At 35.5% G+C, this 26474-nt stretch overlaps 2 protein-coding genes across 3 annotated transcripts in view; both read left to right on the plus strand.

Annotated features, from left to right (window-relative positions):
• LOC129425493 (Fc receptor-like protein 5) overlaps window positions 1-11612 on the plus strand; it is a 99402-nt gene extending 87790 nt beyond the window's left edge. Inside the window, exons 13-17 of the mRNA XM_073856657.1 lie at window positions 9615-9893; window positions 9995-10141; window positions 10976-11080; window positions 11165-11275; window positions 11371-11612. Of these exons, the coding sequence (XP_073712758.1) occupies window positions 9615-9893; window positions 9995-10141; window positions 10976-11080; window positions 11165-11275; window positions 11371-11435 (707 nt within the window). The 3' untranslated portion in view covers window positions 11436-11612. The remainder of the gene's footprint in view (window positions 1-9614; window positions 9894-9994; window positions 10142-10975; window positions 11081-11164; window positions 11276-11370) is intronic.
• Window positions 11613-19181: 7569 nt separating this feature from the next.
• Window positions 19182-26474, plus strand: part of LOC129436562 (uncharacterized) — a 64451-nt gene continuing 57158 nt past the window's right edge. The window contains exons 1-2 of one of the 2 annotated variants that reach the window (XM_073857598.1): window positions 19182-20086; window positions 20169-20285. In XM_073857598.1, coding sequence (XP_073713699.1) covers window positions 19981-20086; window positions 20169-20285 — 223 coding nt within the window. In that variant the 5' untranslated portion in view covers window positions 19182-19980. Of the gene's footprint in view, window positions 20087-20162; window positions 20286-26474 lie in introns of both variants that reach the window. The other variant, XM_073857597.1, reaches the window with a different exon arrangement.

The raw sequence follows: 26474 nt of genomic DNA on the forward strand, positions 1-26474 counted from the left end.
TCATGTAACCATATAACTTTATGTCCAAAAAGTGTGACTTCATAGTTTTGTACTAATGAGAGGGATGCAGACATGTAAGACTTTTTACAAAGTCTTTTAAAAATTGTCCACAGATATACCCTTACATACATAACTGATGGGTAAATATCACTGATAGCACTACATTCAGATAAACTATCATGTACATATAAACTAAATTCAGAACATCTCAAATAAACATCTGCAGTAATTAGTTTTATAAAAAGCTGTTTTCAGCAGTGTTGGGAACGTTACTTTAAAAAAGTAATTAGTTATACTGTAGTTACTAATTACTTCTCAGAAATAGTAACCGAGTTAGTAACTGTGTTACATCATTATAAAAGTAACTAATTACCAGGGAAAGTAATTACTGCGTTACTTAAACAAATTATAATATTTCAAATAACTTGGATGCCCCTTAAAATTAAATATGTTAAATGAATAAAATGGATAATAAAGAGAAACCACTAATTTTGTGGCAGCATGTGACGATGTGAGGTGCTTTATTAGATCAGAATTACTTGCCACAGACATGGAGAGACTTTTTCTTCCTGGGCATAAGTTGCACATTACACAAACATTCATGCCTTTCACCTCAACATTGAAAAAGTAGTGCTTATTATACTTTGTGTTTGTGACCGCTACCTTTATGCTCGTTGTACTTGTCATCGCCCTGTCGCCGGTGTGTTCGGAGTGATAACTGCGCGATGACCGGGATGCCTGTCAGTGCTTTGAGATGGGGTACAGCAGCAGCAGCCGCTGCTCGTTGAGAAGAGAGAATGACGCGTGTTTTCATGTCAGTCTACAAAAGTCTCCAATCATGCCAGAATCGATCGCTAGATTTGTCCTTGTTGCTTTTTTGAAATTAAGTCGCTAAAGTGATAGAAAGTTGCTAAATCTAGCGACTAAGTGACCAAGTTGCTCAGACTTATTTACACTGCTCGGAGTCGGACTGTGCATGCTTGTGCATGAACTCTGCCTCTGGTTGGCTAACGATGGAACTTAAGCCAATCATCATCAGCTATGTGGTTGTCCCACCCTCTCTAACACGCACACACCAATCATCATCCGCTATGTTTCTCCCAACACACACACACAAGAGAAAAACAGGGTCTGGCTGAGAGAGCGAGCCTACACGGGTGAAAATCACTTCAGTGAGATAAATTTTAGTAACGCACATCATTTTAATGTCAGTAACGATAACGGCGTTATAATGGGAAAAACAGTAATTTATTTGATTACACGTTACTGAAAAAAATAACTCCGTTAGTAACGCCGATTACTTATAACACCGTTATTCCAATCACTGGTTTTCAGATGCCCATCGACTGATCGTCTAGCTTCTGTTTTTAACACGTTTCTCTAAGCGTGTATGAACATGGTATGAACCATGTGAACAGTGGGTACCGCCTCTGGGCGTGACCGCATTAAAGAAAATGAAGTCAGCCAGAAAATACAGTACTCTCTTTACTTCAATGCAGATTATATAAACAGGCAATATTTGTTTTCGATTATAATTAGTTTGTCTGAAAGTAGACATTTCAGGCTTTCTTGGGATATGTGTGGAATATTTGTGTGATGAGTATTCGCGGAGTTTCAATTGATTTTTGTAACGTGTTTTGAGAGACAGCTGGCGAAGACAGAAATGTCTGAATGCGCACCCTGTTTATTTTCTTTATTTGACAAAAACACAAAGATCTGTTGTTATTGTGAATGAACACATATTAAAGAAGACCCTTCACAGTTTCAAATGATGTCAAACACGTAAGTGTATGATTATTAATAATGGAGTATTTTAAGTTGATTCTGCTATCATAAGGAGAAAACATGTCAAAACGAGGCGCCGCGTTTTTGGACCCCAGGGGGTTAATAAAGAGGATTTTCATGATGCAGATCAGGACTTTCATGGTAGGAAAAATATGGAAGTCATTGGTCTCCTAGTCTGTCTTGTTACAAAAATTCATCAAAATATCTTCTTTCGTGTTCAGCAAAACAAATACATTCAAACAGGTTTAGAACAACAAGAGAGCAAGTAAATGTAGACAGAATTTTCATTTTTGGGTTACTACCCCTTTAAGTAATACAAGGTTAACTCACTTTCCCTATAGTTAAACTGAGTAGACTGAATTTGTTGGGTTTCGTGGTCTTCTCTTTCTTTATATGCAGATGTATCCTTTCTTATTTGTTTAAATATCTGCCACTTTCCAAGGTTTTCCTATTCTTTTGTTTTCATCTACTTCGAATTATTTTCAAAGTAACTGTAGAATTGACTTCTACACACAAAATGGGTGCTAAATAGCACTAAAAGTGGTTCACTGACTTGTAATCAAAGGGGAATAATTTTTAGGGCTAATTATCATCTAGAACCATATTGTGCTACGTTTAACCATAAGTTGTGCTATAGTCATGCTTTGGAACCACTTATGCTTCTACAGAGGTGCTACAGTATATACAGTAGATGCTCTATAGTGCTAAAAATTGAGACGGAATTGTTGTATAAAAAACTACATCTCAGACAAAATTAGCAGGTTTTGTATCTTCAGTTCAGCTTTTCAGTTCAGTTGTGAACCATATTTGGTATTTTTCCTCATCATTTAACCCATCCAAGTTATAAACACACTCACACGTAACCACTGACCCCATATATGCTTCTAAGTTTAGTTTCGGAGTACAACAACTTCTGCAACCGCTGGTTGATGATGTAACTATTGACCGTGCCTCTTCACACTGTGACGAAATATCCATCTTATTAAGCAACAACTGGAAATTCTTGGTCATACTAACTATGCATTTTAGGCTTTTTTATAATGCATTACACAGTAATATCCAAAGCTCTGTCTGCTGATTGATGCCATTGAAATCATGTGACATACAGCATCATTTATATAATGTAGAAGATGTATGTTTGAAAAAAACACCCTATCCTATCCTTCTTTTATGTATGTTAACACTTTAAACAAAGATAAAACATATCAACAAGTAAAATAAAATAAGTAAAGCAAGTAAAAAAGTAACCCTCCAGATTTTTTTCTACATTGTGGTAGCCCTTGCTCACAAAAAAGTTGGAGACCCCTGCATTATAGAGTTTCTGTTTATAATCCTCATCAAAAAGTAAATATTATAATACAGTGCTTTGGATGAGATATTTTTGGATCTACGTTAATAAAACACATCGTTTTTCGTTCCTTTTAGTCTAAAAACTAAAGTTCTTATTTAGCCCTTTATTTATAGACCTTGTTTATTTTTAGTCATGCTAGAATAGAAAAGGGCCTTTCCCAAATGGTTTTTAATTTTGAACCACAAGTCGCTGTGGCTCTGCCTTATCAGTATGAACTCTCCTTAGGTATCAAGGAAAGGAAGGGTGCATTTTAGGGGTCACATTCTCTGTCATTATGTTCCTCAAAGTTCTGTATCTAATACAGTATGGTGTTAGATGGAAGAAGAGGAAGTTTTGGGTGTTTGTTTAAGTGTCATTCATCAGTAGACCAGAGTTGATTTCTCTTCCTCTAGTTCTCTGTGAGTATTATTTTCTCTTTAAGGATTTGACTACACATAAAACACATAAATAACATAAAATATCTGATTATCTTTTCATTTCAAGAGCATGTGATTAAAAGGTCACAATTTTGAGCCTTGGCTTATGTAGTTTCCACAGTTAAAAGATTGCACCATGAAGTATCTCTGTTATTTTGGTCTCCAGATACACAGTAGCTCAGGTTTTCTTTCAATGTTCAGTAAGTCTGTGAGGTTTTCACTCATTTTATTATTCAGTAAGCAGTAATCTTAAAGGAGTAGTCAATTTTCTTAAAAAAAAAAAATCCAGATCATTTACTCACCACCATGTCATCCAAAATGTTGATGTCTTTCTTTGTTCAGTCGAGAAGAAATTATGTTTTTTGAGGAAAACATTCAAGGATTTTAATGGACCCCAATGCTTAACAGTTTTAATGCAGTTTAAAATTGCAGTGTCAAAGGACCCTAAACGATCTCAAACGAGGCATAAGGGTCTTATCTAGTGAAACAACTGTCATTTTTGGCAAGAGAAAAAGCACGGTTACACTTTATTTTAAGGTGTCACTGTTTATTAAGTCCCTAAAGAAAAATGGCTAAGGGCATGAGGGAACACAACATAAAATACTGTTATTTAACTCCCGGATCACTTAATCCTATTAGCATGTTTAAGTTGCTGGTGCAAAAGGACATGAGGATTGATAGGTAAATGAATGTATTTATTCATTACACCAACGTGCATAAAGGAGAGAGACACAAAAACCAGACCCAGGGAGTAGGAATCAGAGCGGGGCTAAATCAAAGAAATAAACAAAAACAAAACCTGTACTCTAACTACAATCCCACAACCACTGAACTGCTACAACAATAAAATAAAAAAATAAACACAAAATCAACGGGGCTCAACACGCCCTACCTAAACTACACTGACATAAAAACAGAACATACCACAACAGCACCCGCTTCTTACCTGATGTACTAACAACATGCTTCCTAGGTGTTGCATAAATGGAAGTCACGTGACATGCTTTCCTGTTCCTTACTCCCGGGCCGGCAATAAAACAATATGGAAAACGTATGATTTTAGTTCTACATAACCCAAAGAAATAGCAAACCCCTACAAAAGAAAACAAAGTATAAACTCCAACTATAAACTATAAATAACAAAAAAACCAAGGCACGCCAACATCCCAGCGTGACCCAAAACGAAAACAAACAAAGATCTTTCTCTCTCTCCGTTTCCGGTCTACGTCCGACCTTTAAGTAATGACGCTCCTCCAGGTGTACATCATAACGATGATAGGCAACCAGCAGCACCGCCCTAAGAGATACTAGCAGAAAGAATAGAAGCAAAAACAACAACAAAAAAACAGAATCCTCGGAGCACGTAACACTGTTACATTGTAATTATATATTTAAGTACCAAGTAAAAATCATCAACAACATGTACTTACTGTAGGGTTAGGGTTAGGAATAGGGTTTGGTTTAGGATTAGTTGCATGTAATTATGCATAATTAGCTGTAATTACTAAAATAATTACATGTAACATGTGACAACAAAGACACCGTAAAATAAAGTGTTACCCACATGACCTTTCCACATCATTACGCAATTACGTGAGGTCGCGCTGACTCGTCACACAGCCTGCGGAAGAAGAGAAGTTGTGGTTTAAAAGTGCATAATTTTTATTTTTCTTGCCAAAAATGGCAATCGTTTTGGTCCATTAAAGTCCATTAAAATGAGAAAAATCCTGGAATGTTTTCCTCAAAAAACATAGTTTCTTCTCGACTGAACAAAAGAAAGACATCAACATTTCGGATGACATGGTGGTGAGTAAATTATCTGGATTTTTTTTAAAGAAAATGGACTAATCTTTTAAGTCTATACGTCTATAATATAAGTATATAATAATGCAGGCTGAGTTCTGATCTGAATACGATGATGGATTTACATTTCTTAACCTACATATAAATAATATACATAGTTATTGTCCTCTTAAGCATCAATGATGTCATTCACAAGTTTATATAGAGCAGCACACATCAGTGGTAGAAGTGTGATGAAGGTAAAGTTTAGGGAGGGGGGTTAGTTTTGTTTCCGTTCTGTGGTATTAACCAATATGTGAAACCAGCTTTTAATAGATTACAAACATCGTCACTACCTCTACTTTATTATGTGCAGTTGGTGACCAATGAATGTTGTTTTACTTTATTTGATGCTGTAAAAAAGTCACAAACAAACATTTGTGTAGAAATGCATGTATAGGTCTGATGTAAGTGTGATGCTTCATTTGTAGATTTTTTTAAGAGCTGTGGATTTTTCTTACATCAGTCCCTCCACTGTCCACAAAAACTTGGAGGCCCCCATTCACACTTTATACTCAGTAGTACTCCAGCTTGCCATAAAAAGCTCCTATAAAGTTAGGGAACTATTATAGAGGAAGTCTTGAGGTTTTAACACAGAGTGTTTTAATGTTTAAGTGTCAGTCATCAGTAGATCAGTATGGAGTTGATTTCTCTTCATCTAGTTCTTTGTGAGTATTATCTTCTCTCTATGGATTTAACTACACATCAATTACTCTCACATTGTCTACAGGATCAAATCATTTACACTACTGCTCCTGTATTTTTCTCTAAGAGTTGAAATTTCATGATAAGTGAATGATGTTTGTATGAGACAGTAAGTGTGTAGATAGTGTTGTGGGTTTGTGAAATGTATCTGTTGGGTAAATGAGGGACTACAAGTGTATTTGTTTTGTGTTTCTGATGCTCTGTGTGTGTGTGTGTGTGTGTGTGTGTGTGTGTGTGTGTGTGTGTGTACCTGGTAATTATCACGTTGTGGGGACCAATTGTCCCCACAAAGATAGGAATACCAGTGTTTTTGTGACTTTGTGGGGACATTTGGACGTCCCCATGAGGAAACAAGCTTATAAATCAAACAAAATGATGTTTCTTGAAAATGTGAAGTAGCAGAAGGGTTTCTGTGATGGTTGGGGTTAGGGAATGGGATAGGTAAGGGGAATAGAATATACAGTTTGTACAGTATAAAATGCATTACGTCTATGGAATGTCCCCACAAAACATGGAAACCAGAATGTGTGTGTGTGTGTGCGTGCGTGTGTGTGTGTGTGTGTGTGTGTGTGTGTGTGTGTGTGTGTGTGTGTGTGTGTGTGGGTGTGGGTGTGTAAACATTTCTAAATGGACTAAATGTACCCACTAAACACAATTTTTGTATTTTTATGCATTTTGGACAGTTGGGCTGAAATATGTTGGTCTGAGTGTATTTGCAATACACACTGCTGCTTGTATACCCTTAGCTGTTCACATGTCACGCTTAAAAACACGTGGAAAATGCTAGGCGCGAGTCTTGGTGCGATTTAATACTTACAAAAAATAAATATGAATACGCATAACTAATAGATTGCGAGTATTGAGTCTTGGTGCAGTTAAATACTTGAAAACAAAAAACAGTATAAATATACTTAATAACATATTTACAAATTAATAAACCAAATTGCATCTTTTCTAAACGTTGTGTCTTGGCCTAAAGCAGCCAAGAAAAACTATCTTACATAAATTTTATATTTGTTAGAAATGAGCTAGAAATAAAAGATTTCAAATCAATATTTCATGTCCAGTTATTAACTCATATGGTGAGTAGCCACCAGCTGGATGTACATTATCCCTTCCATAACACATATTAGATTTAATCCTGTTATATTATTGAGTGTTTGGAATGCACCTTTGCAGATGTAAGTGACAGAAAACAGTGAGTGTCCATTAAAACTTGTGAAATTTTCTTTGAAAAAGGCAGATGCAGCACAACGAGGAAGTGAGGTAATGTAGGAAATATTTCTAGGGCGTTTTTTCCATTTTTATGTGTTTTTAAGCAAAAAAAAATCTTATTCTTGGTCAATTGGGTAATTGTGTCACTGTTTTTTCACTAGAATATATCAGATTTCCTAATATGTCATCATTAATGTTGTTAGCATTACTGTAAGAGACATGGTTACATAGCATCTTTCACCAATGACAACCATTGATTTCTTGCAATATGTCCAATAACTAAATGCATTATAATTACTAATTTCATTATAGCAATATACAGTATTAGAGTATTTTAGCATTTCTTGTCTGGGACTGCGCTCATTGTGGTCTTTAGTGCCATCAACCAATCAGAGGGAGCTGTCATGACATCATCTTCCTATCATTTGTCATATAATATTTGTCTCAAAACAATCTGTGGCAGAAATGAAAAAGATATTTCATATAGTATCACACAAAAGCAGAAGTTGTAGATTATGTATGTCCTGAGTGCAAGAGTGCAAAATTTATGTACTACTAAGAAGAAAGTTTGATACTAATACTATTCACCTAAAAAAACAGGATCTTTTAACTGATGTATTTTAAATTCACGTTTAAACTGTAATGAGTTTTTTTCTTTGTTGTTTACAGTGCTGGTTTCAAACATCCACTCTGGACAAACTAAAGGTTATTCAATTTGATTCATTTATTATATAACATATTTACTTAAAGGTCCCCTTCTTTCTGTGTTTTTGAAGCTTTGATTGTGTTTACAGTACGCAATATAACATGTGTTCATGTTTAAAAAAACACGGTATTTTTCACACAATTGACTTATCTGTATACCGCTGTTTTCACTGTCCTAAAAACAAGCTGATGTCTTCCTTGTTCTATGAAGTCCCTCCTTCAGAAATACGTAACGAGTTCTGATTGGGTAGTTTGTTTAGTGTATTGTGATTCGACAGCAGCTTAGCTAAGCCTGAGCCGTTTGAATTGTAGCTGCGACCAGTGTTGGGAAAGTTACTTTTAAAAGTAATGCATTATAATATCAAGTTACTCCCCAAAAAAAGTAACTAATTGCATTACTTAGTTACTTTTCATGGAAAGTAATGCTTACGTTACTTTTAAGTTACTTTTGCGTTACTTTTTCTTACTTGTCTGAGGCTTGATCTCTTTCAGGCATTGCAGGTGTTTTTTTTAATGTCAAGCTCTGGCCTGCCATCTCCGTTTCTGACTCAAACTGTTCTCGCTCAGGTGCTTCTAATGTAATGTAGGTTAATATGTTCAGTCAAATTCAGTATATTATTTTATTTTTAAATTGAATTAATTAAATTGAAAAGTAAGTCACATTACTTTTTAAAAAAGTAACACAAATATGAACGTGTACATTTATAAAGTAATGTGTTACTTTATCCGTTACTTCAGAAAAGTAATATTATTACTTTGTAATGCGTTACCCCCAACACTGGCTGCGACTGACGTATTCCTGTGGGCGAAGTTTAGTCAAACACTCTTATATTGACGTCATTCAATCCGGAAGTAGAGGGCTGTAGTCCAAACCGTCCGTTCGCTGTAGGCTTTGAAAGACATTTTGCAGGTATTATTTATGCACTAACAGCAACACACTAACTAAAGTTTGACAAATGGGATCAGGGAAAACGTGACCTTTAAGGATACTGATAAAAAACTGTGTTTCATTATTTATTAAGATTATCTAGATTAGTTCCTGAAATAGGCTTGTCATTTTCATTATGTAATTTTGTTGCCATTTGTTGGATTACTGTGAATTAGCCTTTTTGGTAATGTACATCCAGCCGGTTGTTATGGAAAAATAAGCCATGGCAGAATGAAACAAGACCCCTCTGTATTGATCACTAGGTTGGTGTTTACTCTGAGATACCAATCTGCTAGATGTACATTATCACTTACATATTTATAACAAAATTACATTTAAGCATTACATTTATCTTTGTACAAAATAACACATTTATAAAATCATCAAATTTTCTTATTCTGTTTGAAGTCACCAGAATATCTTTGTAAACTTTGTTTGTATTGCTGTGAACTTATTTTTACAGGTACATACTAAAGACAGGTGATATCATGCTAAAGTGGGTCATCAGGTAAAATTGAGCATCAAGGGTCATGGCCTGATTGCTCTGGAATATCAGCAACTTCGTTATTTTGAAGGGGGCCCTTAATGCTTATGGGAGGTCTGGGATGCTCACACTATATTTATTATGCAGTATAATTTCAGATTTCATTTGTAATTATCTTCTCAGGTGTTTCTCCTTCAGTCTCTCTGATCATCAAACCCAACAGATCTCAACACTTCTCATCTGAATCTCTCTCTCTGAGCTGTGAGGATCACAGTAACTCTACTGGATGGACAGTCAGAAGATACACAGACAAACTGAAACTTTGTTCATCATCAGACACGAGATCTACAGGAGCAACATCTACATGTACAATCAGATCTCTCAACACATCTGATACTGGAGTGTACTGGTGTCAGTCTAAATCTATTGGGACACTTCATCATGTTAATATCTCAGTACACAGTGAGTTTTTGCATTTACTAATTTCTACCAAATTAACTATTGAAATATTTTATCATTATTTTTATCATTTGTAATCATCATTCATTTCTTCTGTTGTGTAGATGGTAATGTGATTCTGGACAGTCCTGTTCATCCTGTGACTGAAGGAGATTCACTGACTCTACGCTGTTTATATCGAGATAAAAAACCCTCTAATCTGAGAGCTGAATTTTATAAAGATGGATCAGTGGTGCAGAATCAGACTACAGGTAGGGTGACCAGACGTCCCGTTTTTCCCAGGACAGTCCCGTATTTCAACTCTAATTTTAGTGTCCCGACTTATCATGAAAAAATCATATTTTGTCCCGTATTTCATTAATAATATTTTTTTTTTTTTTTGCTGAGTGATAGCGTGAGTACTTGTAGTCTCCTCTCATATGAAAATAGCCCAATAAAAAGAACAAGTAGAAGCAAATCGCATTATAGTATATTTTAGAGAACAAAAGTACCATCCAATCACAATTCCCTAAATCAACTTGATGTTGGTGAGCGGAATCCGACGTCACCTGCAGTTAAGTGTAGTAGAGAGCACGGAGGAGCTTGACTCGGGTGCAAAGATGTCAAAGAAGCATGCGTGTACATTTAATGAGGATCTTCAAAAATAGTTTAAATTTCTCAAAAGAGAGTCACTATCAGATGCAAGCAAATTAAGATGCAACATTTGCGGGGCTCGCTTTTCCATTGCTCACGGAGGCCGCGCCGACATAACGCAGCAAATGCACACAAAAAAACACATGGACGCTGCTAAAAGTAAGTGTGCTACTCCAAATGTCAGTGAATTTTTGCATATCATTCTGTTATTCATGGGCACAGTTTTCAGTCAGCTGACTGCACTGCAAAATTAATTAAGAAATTCTATGATCCAAAATTTTCTTCTGCTCGCACTAAATCTGCAATTTTATGTAAGTCTACATATTTTTTTACATAGTTAATAATATTATCAAGTGTAAACTACTTGTTTGTGTTCATTGGGAGTTGTGGGTCTGTGGGTCCTTTGTCTGTCCCGTATTCCACTCTGAGAAATCTGGTCACCCTAACTACAGGAGACATGATGACCATCCCTACAGTCTCAAAGTCACATGAGGGTTTCTACTACTGTAAACACCCAGAGAGAGGAGAGTCTCCAAAGAGCTGGATCTCAGTCAGAAGTGAGAGTTTGTAGAAATGATCTCAAGTGATTTTGTTTGTTGTTGTTCAGATATACTGCATGATAACATGTGTTTCTGTTTCAGGAGGGTCTCAGGTGAAGACGAGTAGCTTCACCACGATCACTTTTCCACTGGCAGTTTGTCCATATCTGATAGCAACAGTCGTGCTGGTTTTCAAATGCTGTAGATCGAAAGGTGAAACATCTGTCTGATTTAATTACATTTATTATTATGCTTCTAAATCTAAGGTCCAGTTAATGTCAATAATTGTTTTTGTGTGTATTTAACAGTTTCTCACTCATCTGTTAAAGATCAGTTGCAGTATGCAGTAAGAGAAGATGAAGCATCAAACTGATATGAATGTGTAGTGAGTGCAGTGAAGCATCAGTCACAATAAATGCAGTCAATAACAATTACCAAATATGAATTTTAGAGTAAATCCCTTTATTTTTCATATGTTACCCTGGACCATAAGTTGCACTTGTGGGTGAATTTTTTATGCCAAAAATCATTAAGATATTAAGTAAGATCATTTTCCTACTGTAAATATAATAATAGTTAATTAGTTAATAGTTATAGTTAAAAGTATGTGGACATTATTTGGACAACTTTAATATTTAGATTTTGTGCCCCAAAATATAAAATAGTTGTATCTTGGCCAAATATTTATTGTCCTGTCATAGCAAATATATAAATGGAAAGCTTATTTATTCATGTATTATGATGTGCAAATCTCACATTCTTTATGACTGGTTTGGTCAAGGGTCACATAAAGTATGTCTGTGAATGTGATACAGAAGTCAATCCCAAATTCACAGTGAATGAAGCCCTACAGTTTTTGTAGAGTTATACATTTGTTTGAAGTGCCTTTTTAATTGTTTTAATAATTTCTTTAATGTGACATATTTCTGAGAGTATTTAGGGTTTATTTCAAATTAATTTCTGGAACAATTTTCAAATAAAACTGTCGATGTTGTTAGTGTATTTTTTTCTCTTTAAGTATATGAAGAGTTTGGTTCCAAAACACGATAAACGCCATTTTTGAAAAAAAAAGTAGTTACTGCCAAAATCAGTATTATATCAGGTCAGTATTTAAAAGTAAATTCTTAATTTTACGCAAAATCCAATATCCGCCGTGTTATTCTGTCATCTTTTCTCCCTTTTTTCCCAGAACGCGATAAACACCACTCCTCCTTTTCTACAGAATGCAATAAATCCGCTCCACAAATTACAGCGCACCATTCCACGCAATGTAAACAAACAATTGCAGCGCGTCGAGTACACAGAGTCCTAGTTTTCCTCATCTACTTTGTACTTCGTGATCAACAACAAACAAAAACAAAATAATACTTAAATTGCATTGATAAACCTGTGATGGTTTTCTGTGACGGGAAAGAAATGTAAGCAATCAACATCTAATAATTTTCGCGAGAGGCACTCGGGAGACGGGTGCTTGTTCTCCCGACAGCATCTGTGAAGTTTATGTGATTCTAACACATTGACCCCAGGGCATCTTATGAAAATCTTTACATTATTTTACTCAAAGTCAACGAAAATCGAGCAGTACCAAAACATTTTACAGCTGATCGCTGTGAAAAACGTTAAGCGACGACGTCAAGTATAACCGCAGCAATGACAGTGTTCTTAATATGCCAAAGTAAGTGTTTTGATTAATGCCATTAATATTTATTTTTTTAATCAGTGTATACCACTAGTCAACTAAATGAATATATCATGGCAAAGATGAATGCACATTTATACATTAATTAAATAGATTTATAGCATTTAGAAAAAATAGCTGTCATGGATTTATTGCATTTTGTGGAAAAAAAATTATTCGTTTTTATAATAAATCTTTGAAAATCAAGTTATCGATTTCAATTTTTTATGTTTTTATAACCTAAAGATGCTATGTGAAAGTTTGTAACAGAAAACAGTGGTTTTCATCTTGTCACCCTCCTGGCACAGAAAACACGTTTTTACCGAAATTTGTCAAAATGGATCCATTGCGTTTTGGAACCAAACTCTTCATATAATAAATCCATTAGATCAGATATGACTTCATGAGTGTGAGATGATGTTTTCTTTGTTGTTGTTGTTGTATGTAAATAAATGATTGTGTAGTGAAGCTGTTATTAGACTTCCACACACGAGGGGTCGCTGTGGTTCCATTGTGTTCTTTTTGAGTCCTTTATTAATCTGATGAAACTGTTGCTAGTCAACACATTTATTTCTCTTTAAGAAGGTAAGAAGTTTGCTTTTCCTCGTTCATTTATAGAAGGTAAAGCGCTGTTCATGACCTATTACATCTGCTGCTTGGTTTTGTGGTGTGCTTTGAAACATAACATCAATCCTCAACAAGCATGATTTCAGCAGGCAGTGACATCACAGCCTATAGTACACATACCCCCGGTTTGACAAGGCTTAAGGCTAGTCCTATACTAAAATGCATGTTTGAGCTGTCCCACCAGAAAATAACTTGCACTGACAGATCTTAAAATTGATTTGTGTCAAGATATACACCAGTAACATATTTTATGTTCATGTTTATAAAAGATGCTTAAACATCTTAATTTAAGTCCTGGCTTTAGCTAAGCCTTGAAACCAGACGTTAGTCATTTAAAAAGCTGACGGGAAATCTGTCTTAAGCTATACTGTTGTGTTTCTTCTCATGTCTGCAGAACCTGTAAATGTATGAGTTTTATTTTCGCAGTTTCTCTGCCAATTTTTTGAGTCAAGCTCAGACTTTTATGAATTACTTTGCTGACGCGGCGACATATGCACACGAACAAAACTGCAAGAAAAACGGTTAAGGTGTTTACGTGCATTGCGAAATTGGAGTAATGAGCAAAAAACTACCTGTGCTGATCTTTTTTGCTTTAGCCACTTATGGGCTTTCCCTGATAAAAGAAATCCGTTTTACGCGTTTACCTGACCCCACATGTTTTTAGTTTATTAAGCATAATCGACTGTGCATGTAAATGCACAAAATGATGCATGATGAGTTCTAAGCTGAACCTTAATACTGTTATGGGTTTGTTTAATTTTCAAAACTTGCAAGCAATAGTAGTTGTCTTCTTAAGCACCACTTCATAAATTACAATATATTATTTACAGGTATATATTAATTAACACCAGTGTTAGCGGTCTGATGGAGGGAGATAAGGGTTCAGTCTGGTTTTGTTTCTGTTCTGTTTTAGTTTTGTGTGAAAGACATCAGTTGTTCATCAACTTCTAATTTATTCCATAAATGTATGATGTAATTTATTATTATTATGTGCATTCTCAGATTTAATCTAGAATTTTCTTGCTACATTTAAATTCTCATACATTTATGAAAGTATGCACTCTTTTTATTATATGAAAATATATGCATTTGAGTGTGTTACAAAAGAGTATGCAAGTATTTGCACATTTTAACATGTACTAGCATGACTTATTGTCTAAACACTCATATCATTAACAATCACACACATCAAAATACAAAATACTTTTTCTTAATTATTTCTAATGTTATGAAAAGTATCAAATATACATAACATTTTATTTAATTAAGCGACCATAACTTATTTAATTTATTAATTCAGTGTAGCATCCCTAAACTTCTCTTGTGTAATAGTGTTCATAGGTCTGCACTTTCATCATACACAGACGGTTTGCAGATGGGCAGACCATAACCATTGCAACAATACGATTTAGGACACAAATTCTGTTTAGGACATGTATGTAAATTGTGACACAGAGGATGTATGTTGTGTTATGGAGTAAGTGTGGAGTGTTTAAGTGTCAGTCATCAGTAGATCAGTATGGAGTTGCTTTCTCTTCCTCTTGTTCTCTGTGAGTATTATCTTCTCTCTATGGATTTGACTACACATCAATTACTGTGATATTGTCTACATGATCAAGAGGTTTACTGCTCCTGTATTTTTACTAAATCTTTTTATGCTCCTCTCAGAGTTTAAATCTTTATCTCATGATATATGAATGAATGATGTTTGTGTGAGAAGATGCAGTAAGTGTCTAGATAGTGTTGTGTATGTGAAACAGAAATGAATATGTTGTGTTGTAGTTAAATGAGGGACATCAAGGTATGTTTGTTCAGTTTTGATTTGAAGTAAAAGTCTTACCTACATTGTGGGGAACGGAATCCCACCATAAAATCTGTAAACAGTCCAAACAGCAACATGAGATTTTATGTAATGTTCATGAGTAACTACACCACTGAAAACAGATGAAATTTCTGATCGAGTCTTTATAGAAAGTGTTTTTTGAAGAATTCATATCAGATTTATTTTAAACTTGATGAAACATGATCACACAATGTGTTAACAATGAGTAACATTCATGTTGCAAGTCAAACTTTTTTTTTTACATTTAACCTTTAGATAACTGTATTTATTACATCATACTCTGAAATACTTGTTTCTGATTGGTCAATTGAGACATTCTGAGGTCTGCAATTCCCAGATAACTACCACTAATCTGATAACAAACTGCTCATTCAAGTACTGCGAGTCTTGACTAGTTCAGTTTAAAGCGCTATATAAACGCAGTCCGTTTACCATTTACTCAATGACAATTTAATATTAAACGGTTAATGTTCGGTTAACAAGCAGCGGTTTTCAGTCAGGTAAATTAACTGAAATTAATGTCCCAACATAATGTCTGTATGCACATCTGCAAATGTAAGTGAAAGAAATCAGTGAATGTCCACTAAAACAAATAAAATATCCTGTAAGAAGCTGATTCAGCACAATGAGGAAATGATGTTAAAAAATTACAAATAATAAAAGAGGAAGGAAAGAGTTTCAAGAGCTGCTTTTTAAAATCTGTTGAAACCTGGTTCTAGAATATATCAAGCATCTCAATATTATATCAGTGAACGTTATCAGTATTAGTTTATGGTTATCTGGCTCTGTTAACCACTGCTTTTAAAGATCATAACTACACCATCTGACTGCACAGAGCATCTTATTCAAACATATTTTAACCTATTGTAACAAAATAGATTTCTTGCCGTATTTACAATACCTATTTGAATTATATTAAATGTTTGTTATTATAGAAATATACAGTATTGTAGTATTTTAGCACTTTTTGTTTGGGATTGTGCCCAAAAATGTATTGTACATACAGATGGTTTATCATCAGCTTCATGTTTAAACTGTAATATTTTTTTCTTTGTTTACAGTGTTGATTTCAAACATCCACTCTGGACAAACTGAAGGTGATTCAATCTGATTCATTTATTTCATTACATATTCACATTGTGAGGTTACTGATACAAACCAGCTGAAAAAAATTATAAAATCAAATAAATAATCTGATGTGTAGCAGAAGATTGATCACCATTCAGAGTGAATGTCTGGCCCCTGAAATTAAGATGCATTTTGGTAGATTGTATCACAAGTCCATACGTGAAATGAAATATGAACCTGAATCGCAGCCATTAAGAACAAATTAGGCTTCAAGGCGTGCATATTTGGAGAAATATTGATTGGTTGTTATACTTTGACTTTCTACAGATAGGAGTAATATTTATTCATTTTTTAGTCCAAACGTGGTGCTATGAGCCACTGAGGGCTAACAGTCATTATTTTATTCATAGGTGAAGCCGGGGCGACGTCACGCAGAGAAAGTTAGGTAGAATAGCTAGTCAATTTTAGGTCATGCCTTGTAAGGACATAGATATCAGGAAATTAAGATGTTTTGACTGATGAAACATGATAACAATAAACATTATTGAGATGGTTTTTCTGTGTTCTTACAGTCATCCAATACAGCAAAAAAAGTTATTATATATTTTAAAATACAAAAAATGGCCAAAAATATATGTGCTGAAATATATTTTGAAATATGTTTACAAAGATGTATTTTTCACCAATATATTTTTTGTATATTTTTAAATATATTTTAAAATAAATATTTTAAAGCATTTATATTCCTGTCGCATTGGAAAAAAATTATGTATGTTACAAACCTGTAACAACAAGTTAAAATTAAATATATTTTCAACTGCAAAAATGTAGTTATTATTTTATATTTTAAACTTTTTTATACTTATGCATTTGATACTTTATACATTTTAAACAAACCTTTATATTTTGGCCAGGAAAAAATATATTTTTGCCGTATGGGTTGTAACATTTTGAAACGTTTTTGTTCCTCCTAAAATACTATATGAAATATATGTTAATATAAAGATTAAAACTAAATATATTTTTAAACTCAAAAATATATTTAATTAAGCCTTATTTTCTACAAAATGTATTTAGCATATATTTAAAACATATTTTTGGCCATATAAATGTCTTTTTTTGCTGTATGGGATGGTGGGCATTTTCATAACAATGCTGTGAAATGCTAATTGACATAGCACTGTGCAAAATATCATAAAAGAGTGTTTTTGTCTCATTTTATGATCCAAAGCCACATCAGATCACATATGACTGTTTAAAACACCCAACTTATGTATAAAGTGAACTTGGAGCGAAAACATGGTTTTAATCTCATAGTTTTTCGTGTTTTGATGGTGTGCTAAGCTAACATGCTAGCTGTATGCACCTGCTGTAGCTCTTATATGAGATGTTTAAGGAATAATTTCGACTAGTTAAGCTCATTGATATGTTTCTTTTTGTAAGAAAGGCATTGACACAAGAAGGAAAAATGAGACGTTTGACCAAAGATAAGAGGAATTAAAACACTGTGAAATTAAAATAGTCAGTCATTTTAATAAAGACAAAAGAATAATATTTAGAGGGCCATAACCAGGCTAAAGAGGAGTGAATGTGTGCAGGGGACATTGAAACCGATTTTAAGAATTAGTATCTTCAGATTTGAAACAGAACATGGTCGACATGTGCCTTTAGTCGCAGTGCATTTCTAGATCGATACTATTTCAATTACATTTTCATAAAGATATTTCATATATGTTTTGTAAAGTTATTTGAAAAGTATTTTTAAACTTTAACAACAATAATTTTGACATACAGATTTGAGTTGTAATTTTCTTCTCATGTGTTTTCCCTTCAGTCACTCTGAAAGTCAAACCCAACAGATCTCAACAATTCTCATCTGAAACTGTCCTTTTTCGCTGTGAGGATCACAGTAACTCTACTGAATGGACAGTGAGAAGATACACAAGATTCACATTGGGACCTTGTATCTCATCAGGCAGAATTACCCCAGAGACAGAATGTACATGTGCATGTCAAATCAGTAATCTCTACCCAGCTGAAACTGGAGTGTACTGGTGTGAGTCTAAATCTGGAGAGATGCTTCAATTTGTTAATATCTCAATAGATGGTAAGTTTTTGTATTGGCTAATTTCAAAGACAAAAATCTTTAGAATCAAAGCATAAAGACCATAAAGTGAAACATTTAGTTTAAATCAGTAATAATTTAGCATCATTACTGCTATTGGCTCATTAATGCATGTGGGGAGCGAAGGCTGGCCCTTATGGTCTGATCCAGCAGATGAGTGGTCATAATGTTATATCTGATCGATGTATATATATAATTCATGACATTTGCGCTGCTAATGCAATGCTCTACAGGAGCACACAGTATATTACAATATAGAGATTATTTATAGATTACTTATAATACAGGACAGTAAAGAGATGACTGGAAATCATTTGGGGTGAAAGAATTAGATTGAAACGACAGTCCGGAAAGGGCCACAGAAAGGGACTTAAACTCAGATAGTACAAACCAGTTGAGCAATATGTACACATCTAGCTCACATGCCAATTGCTGACTGTGTGTTGTGCAAGGGGCAACCTTCCGGTCTCTGCCATGAAGCCAACACGGAAAGTCTTAAACTGCAATTCATCGACTGGCCACTAGAGACTGGCTCCAAAAGGAAGTCAATCCCCATAGACCCCCCCATGTTAAATTGCCCATCTTTACAGCAGAAATAAATGTTTACAGCCTGGTACAAAAAGTTTTTTGGTCTATATAGCTAATTTTGCCCTTTATGACAACTGTGAGTGGTGGTGAGTTTTTTTTTTTTAAGTATTATAAAGCATTAGGTTTTGCATAATTCGTGTGTGGCCACTTGAGTTATTTGAGTTAAAAAAAACGTGAACTGCCACTGCTTTCACTACTGTTGAGCACCACCAAGATTTTTGGCTATCTGTGAGTGATGCGCTGCCAAGACGGCAGGCTCCACCTACTTTGGGATATGAAATGCTCTTCACGAACCTATGGGTGACGTCACGAACACTACATCCATATTTTTTACAGTTTATGGTGTTCTGCCGGGTTGTTGCTATGCTTTTTGTTAAGACTTTTTTACATTAGCCATGTCTGAAATAGTCCCCTATACCCTCACTCCCTACGTTAGTTTGCTAATACACTCCAGTGGATGAGTGCATGAAAACGAGTGAGTAAATTCGAACACTAAGGGGGCGTGCACAACAAAGCATTTAAACGTGTCTGAAGGTGTCAGGCGGACGGCGAATTTAGGCACTTGACAGCTTTTTTTCGGTGTGGACAAAACCAGCCAGCTTCTGGCTTTTTGAAAAGTGCCATCCTTTGACTGAAAGCAATTGAAAACACACACCGGTGTAAACGCTTTGGTGTGCACGCTACTTAAGCAGTAGAAGCGATGCGGTGCCATCTTGTGTCAAGATGCTGGAGTTTATTTGGCCCGCACCTCAGTGAAGGGATAGCAGTTAGCCTTTGAGTGTACATCGGTTTTACACTAATCATTACAACTAAAAAAGACATTGCTCTTTTCTGTAGATGTTGCTGTGATTCTGGACAGTCCTGTTCATCCTGTGACTGAAGGAGATACTCTGACTCTACGCTGTTTATATCGAAATAAAAAACCCTCTAACCTAAGAGCTGAATTTTATAAAGATGGATCAGTGGTGCAGAGTCAGACTACAGGAGACATGATGATCATCCCTACAGTCTCAAAGTCACATGAGGGTTTCTACTACTGTAAATACCAAGAGAAAGGGGAATCTCCGAAGAGCTGGATATCAGTCAGAGCCAGAGGTGAGAGTCTAGAAATGATCTCAAGTGATTTTGTTTGCTGTTCTTCAGATATACTGCATGATAACATGTGTTTCAGTTTTAGTTTCAGTACCTTCTCAGGTGAAGTGGTATGGTCTCAAGATGCTTGCTTTTCTCCTGGCAGTTTGTCCATATCTGTTAGCGACAGCCGTGCTGGTTTTTAAATGCTGTAGACTGAGAGGTAAAACAAATGTCTGATTTATTAGGTTGTTATATTCACAATTACAAAAAACAACAACATCTAAGGTCCAGTTAAAATGACACTTTAAAAAAAATATGCACATTTTCCAGCTCCCCTAGAGTTAAACATTTTATTCTTACTGTTCTGGAACCCATTCAGCTGATCTCCGGTCTGGCGCTAGCACTTTTAGCATAGCTTAGCATAATCCATTTAATCTGATTAGACTATTAGCATCACGCCTAAAAAATAACCAAAGAGTTTTGATATATTTCCTATTTAAAACTCAACTCCTCTGTAGTTACATTGTGTACTAAGAACTACGGAAAATTAAAGTTGAAATTTTCTAGGCAGATATGGAACTATACTCTCATTCTGGTGTAGGGTTGCCAACTCTCCCTCGTATTAGCCGGTGAGCAATTTGGTCCCGCCTGGCAATTCGGTCTCCCCTAGGACCCCGATTGGTACCTAGCACTAATGCCTGTTTAAAAATTTGTCATTGCGATATCTCGTCTGCATTAACGGACTAGCAAGCTAATTATGTTGTACAAAATAGAAGCATACCATTTTTTTAAAAGACATCAATTGTAATTTTTACAACGTTCTAACTACATAAACATAACGCGATTTTGTAAGGCGCTAAGAAAACTACCCATGAAGAGTTTTTCAGCCAATGAAATCACACGGGGGTCCTAGGGGAGACCGAATTGCCAGGGGGGACAGAATTGCTCACGACACTGGGATGTCTCGTATGGTACGTCTCGCCTCCCGTTTTTTGCCTGCTACATTGATCTAACCCAGGTATGGGCAACTTCAGTCCTGGAGGGCTGGTGTCCTGCAGAGTTTAGCTCTAACCATAATTAAACACACCTGAAGCAGCCAATTAGGCATACTAGAAACTTTTAGACAGGTGTGCTGAGGCAAGTTGGAGAAAAACTCTGCAGGTCAACAGCCCTCCAGGACCGAAGTTGCCCATCCCTGATCTAACCAGTGACAACCACAGGCTTGTTTGACTTCATGTGGGGTCACAAGAACCGAGCGGCAGATAACATCAAAATCCCACGAGAGCGATTCAAGAAATCATACAGAGCAGACTGCTATCAAAATACTCTTGCGGTACTTTGATGTCATCCACCTGTCAGTTGTTGAGGAGCCACAAGCAGCAACAGCAGCAGGCTGATCATGACACTTGATCAATGTCCGACACCTTTTATCCAATCACAAAAAATAAGTATATGTTAGGGTTGAATAATACACGTTTTCTTTTTCAATATAGTGTGTTATTTAGCTGTTTGTGCTTGTAAAAAAACTACAGCTCACAGAATCTATGTTAGTTTTAGATTAGATGTAACTACAGGAGAGTCAAGTAAATAGGACAAATATTGAAAACTCTTTTATTTTTTTGGCGTGATGCTAATGGACTAATCTGATTCTATGGATGCTAACCTATGCTAAAAGTGGTAGTGCCAGACCTGGAGATCAGCTGAATGGATTCCAAAATGGTACAAATCAAATGAGCATATTAAAAAAAGTGGAGTGTCCCTTAAATGGCAATAATAGTTTTTGTCTGTATTTAACAGTTTCTCACTCATCTGTTGAAGATCAGTTGCAGAATTGCAGTAAAAGAAGATGAGTCTGATGTGAATGTGTTGTGAGTGCAGTGAAGCATTAGTCAGTGACCTCTCAATAACACATTCACAAACTGAATAACTGCAGTCAATAACAATGAGTGTCAATCACAAATGAATTCTGGAGTTAATCCCTTTATTATTGATATGAGTGTGAATGCGATACAGGAGCCAGTTTTTAGCATTTTGTATCATAGGTTTACTAAAGGTGCTTTAGTAATTGTTTTAAAGAAAAATTTTATAATGTGACATATTTAATGTTTGCTTGACCTAAAAAATTATTTTATAGATGGAACAATTTATTTCTTTACCTTTTACTTGTATCTCTAAATATCTTTTATTTAAAAAACTATTTTCATTCGTGTTGTTTTTTTTTCATAATAAATCCATTAAATCAGATTTAACACTGTGGTTTTTTGTTGTAAGATAAATGATTGTGTAGTGAAGATGTTATTTGACTTCCACACACGAGGGGTCGCTGTGGTTCCTCTGTGCATTATGTTTTCACTGAGTCCTTCATTAATCTGATGAAACTGTTGCTGGTCAACACATCTATTTCCCTTTAAGAAGTTTGCTTTTCCTCATTCATTTATTTCTCTGTATCAGCTGTAGATGAAAGTAAAGCGCTGTTCATGATCTCTTATAGCTGCTGTTTGGTTTTGTAGTCTGTGTGAGTTTAATAAAGTTTAACAAACAGAGAGAATCTGGAAGTTGTAACACAGATGAGAGTAAATAAGAAGCATTATGAGTTTAACACAACCTGTCCTGAGTATAAACAACACAAAGTCTTCAACTAGATTATTGTACATTTATAGAGGATGATGATGATTATGATGAACTCCAGCAGCTTATTCATCTCTCAATTTCTCCTCACAACAGTTACTTTGTGATATTCTGCTGATAAGATGTGACTGAAACTTTTTTGTGTAAAAATGTCCTCCACAGTGACATCAAATAAGCTGTTTCTTAATCTGAAGGCTGCAGCCTCCTGCATACTCCTGCAAGATGCATATATCATCAAGCCTGGTTTAGTTAACTTTAATTATGTTTTGACAAAAGACTTCATGACGTATGCAGCTTATAATGTGACGGCAGCCTTCCGATTTAGAAATGGCCATGGTTATCTGGACTGCTGTGGTTTCCAACGACTGCCTTTTATGAGTTGCTGTGTGTTGTTTAGGCAGTTGCTATGGTGTTTTTTTGTGGTTCTTTCTCTTTCTCTTGTTGCTAAATGAGATGCGTTTGTCTGTTTGAATTTCAAGTTAGATTGGGGCATCATGCACACACTTTTTTAAAGAGGGCACAAATATATATGCATATATGCACAGACATCGATAAAGTCAAAATATGGACATATTGGCAGCTACATTTGAAATGCATTTAACATTTAAAACATTATGCCGCGGTTTCCTGGACAGGGATTAGACTAGACTAAAAAAAATGTAAGAGCTGTCAAAACTGAAAACAACTTGCACAGACATTTCTTAAAATACACTGGTGTCTTTTGTTTTGCCTCCAAATGCACACAATGTTTTAAGTAAGGCATGTTTGTTAAAACTAATTATATTTCCTAATTAAACTTAGGTCTAGTCCTCTCTTAAGCTAATCCATATCCCGGAAACCACCCCTAGGGGGCGGTTTCTCGTAATGGGTTTAGATTAATCCAGGACTATAGGCCTTGGTTATATTTGGACATTTAAATAGCTTGTACAAACATACCTTACAAAAACACTGATGGTGTGCATCTTGAGACAAAACAATGTTTTCTGATATATTTCAAAATATGTCTGTGCAAGCTGTTTTCAGTTAAGACAGCTCAAACAAGCATTTTAGTCTGGGACTAGACTTGAGCCCTTTCTGTGAAACTGCCCCTATGCTGCTTTTTTAATTAAGTGGACTGACTGATTCAACCTTACATTCATGCGCTCAACAGTCATGCCCGTCCTTGGTTGTAATAATCAACGCTGCAAAAACACTGAATAAAAGACATTTTTGATTCGATGTTAGCAGATCTAAAAGAAATGATACAGAGCAAAACCTGTGGTGTTACAGCAAATTAAGTGATAATAATCCACACCCAGAGTGTTAAAAATGTATTCTTCACAGAAACTATCATAAAAACTGCTGTATTTTAGGTTTAAGTGTGCATCAATATGACTAAAATGACAAAATGCACCTATGATCAGGAAAATTATTAACATCATGCTACTTATATCAGCATCAACAAGAAAACAACATATTTAGGCTTCTTTGCCTCTGTTATAAAAACAAGAAATTAAGGGTCAAGTGCCAAGTTAAAGGGTCTCTACACTTTTTTTGAAAGTTGCTCATTTTCTAGTCTCAGCCTCAGACGTCATGCCCACAGACGGTTGGCTAAACGTCTGATGTTTTTCGTACACTTTTCTGGAAACCCTGTGAGAATATCAAAGTCATCTTTGATTGGTTGAAATAAACCGAATTTCCAGGAGACGAGAGTGTGGCGATTAGTTTCGGTCCCCTGGAAAACAAAGCTTCCATTGAGGAAGAGAATCAGTCGTGTTCACGTGGATAATAATGAGCAGTTATCATGATCAGCTAAACATTGGATTCTCAAAAATATGCAAAGTTTACAGCATAGACTCTCTAAAAGACGTCCAAGAGTTTTGCTTGAGGCAGTTAGTGGAGTCAAAAAGTTTGGTTCTCCTGAATTGCTTGTATGTGTTAAAAAGTGGAGAGATATATACAGACGTTTAACAGGATCGTCTCATTGGTGTGGCTGTTGATGAAGTGCACAACGTTGTTCTATGGTGAGCAATGTTGTTTATTTAGATGCTATTCGGTTGCGGCTGGTTATTTCAAGAACTGACTTGTTGCCAGCCGGCTCGTTATTGTGGGGAGTCCGAAACGTGACGCTAGCTAAAACAAACTGTGATTGGTTGTTTGACATGTCGGTCAAACAGCTCGTGGGCGGGCTTTGTCCAGAAAAAGTAGCAAAAACACCACGAGACTACTCATTTTCCAGCTCTCCTAAAGTTAAACATTTGATTTTTACCGTTTTGGAATCCATTCAGTTGATCTCCAGGTCTGGCGCTAGCACTTTTAGCATAGCTTAGCATAATCCATTGAATCTGATCAGACCATTAGCATTGCGCTAAAAAATAACCAAAGAGTTTAGATATTTTTCCTATTACAAACTTGACTCTTCTGTAGTTACATCGTGTACTAAGATCGACAGAAATTTAAAAGTTGCGATTTTCTAGGCCGATATGACTAGGAACTATACTCTCATTCTGGCGTAATAATCAAGGACTTTGCTGCTGTAACCAGTGGCGGAGCCAGTGCCACCCTGGACACCCTTGACATGTCACTGGCCACCCCGTGTGCCACCCCAAATTTAATACGCTACTTTCACTTAATCGCTATGTTTATTTTCGACGTGCGGCAGCGCAGCACATTGTTTAAACAAACATTATGATTAACCCTCCCTGCGGTCGCGGCGCAAACTCTTTATTTTTCAATCACTGCGCAAAGAGACTTGGATTACTCTGCTGATTTTGGACATGCAGATATGATTTATACATCATTTAAAACGTTAAAGTGTCATTTTTTGTGTGTCCTATAAAAACTGAATGTTGTGCTTTTCACAAAATTAAGAAAATATACATAATGCGCGTTCTGTTATCTCTCCATCAGTGACGCCTTTTCAAAAACGCGTGAGAAAAATTACTGTAACTTAACGAATACTTTTCATATGATCAGAAGATAAATGTCATGTCTACATAATGCTTGGAATCTCTTTAAAATGATGTAAGTGAAGTCGTACATTGCTAATACTACATGATTTCACCGTATACGCTGCAAGTGTGGTAATTTTCTTGTGGACTGAAAGTCTAAGATTGCCAATTCTTTTTACAACAAAACCCAGCACCGTGTTTTCATTCTTGACGTGATCTTTATAGGCTACTGTATGATTGCTAATTCGACTGGATTGCCACATTGAACTTGAAAGTGCGACGCGCATAGCCGTGCTCGTGCACAGCCAGAGCTTAAACGACTGTTCGCGTCTTTTTGGCTTAAACGGACAAATGCTCATATGTTAAAATAGCTGTCTTGGTGATTTTCATACTAAACATTTGGTTACTGTACGTCTTAAACAAATAAATATTTTATTGCATAACGCTTAGCATGTTGAAGTCTCTCTGTCATTAAAGTTAATTAAATATCAAAAGAAAAAAGAAAACTTTTGCATCTTCTGTATCTTCGTAAATAAAGATTAATCCAAACATCCTTTGTGTTGAGCTCTGCTATTTGAAGTAAGTTTAAGGTTTATCGTGGAGTTTAGATTTCCTGATCTTTTGCTTCATTGATAGTTCACAAAATGAAAATCCTGTCATCATTTTTACATCCGTATGTTTTTCTAAACCTGTACGTATTTCTTTTTTTCTGATGAACACAAAAGAAGATACTTTGATAAATGATGGTAGCCTATGCACACAGCTGTAACCATTGACTTCCATAGTAGGAATAAAAACAACATGATGGAATTCAATGGATATACCATTAATTGTGTGCTTACCATCATTTA

Source organism: Misgurnus anguillicaudatus, chromosome 19 (genome assembly GCF_027580225.2).
Source record: "Misgurnus anguillicaudatus chromosome 19, ASM2758022v2, whole genome shotgun sequence".
Classification (NCBI taxonomy): domain Eukaryota; kingdom Metazoa; phylum Chordata; class Actinopteri; order Cypriniformes; family Cobitidae; genus Misgurnus; species Misgurnus anguillicaudatus.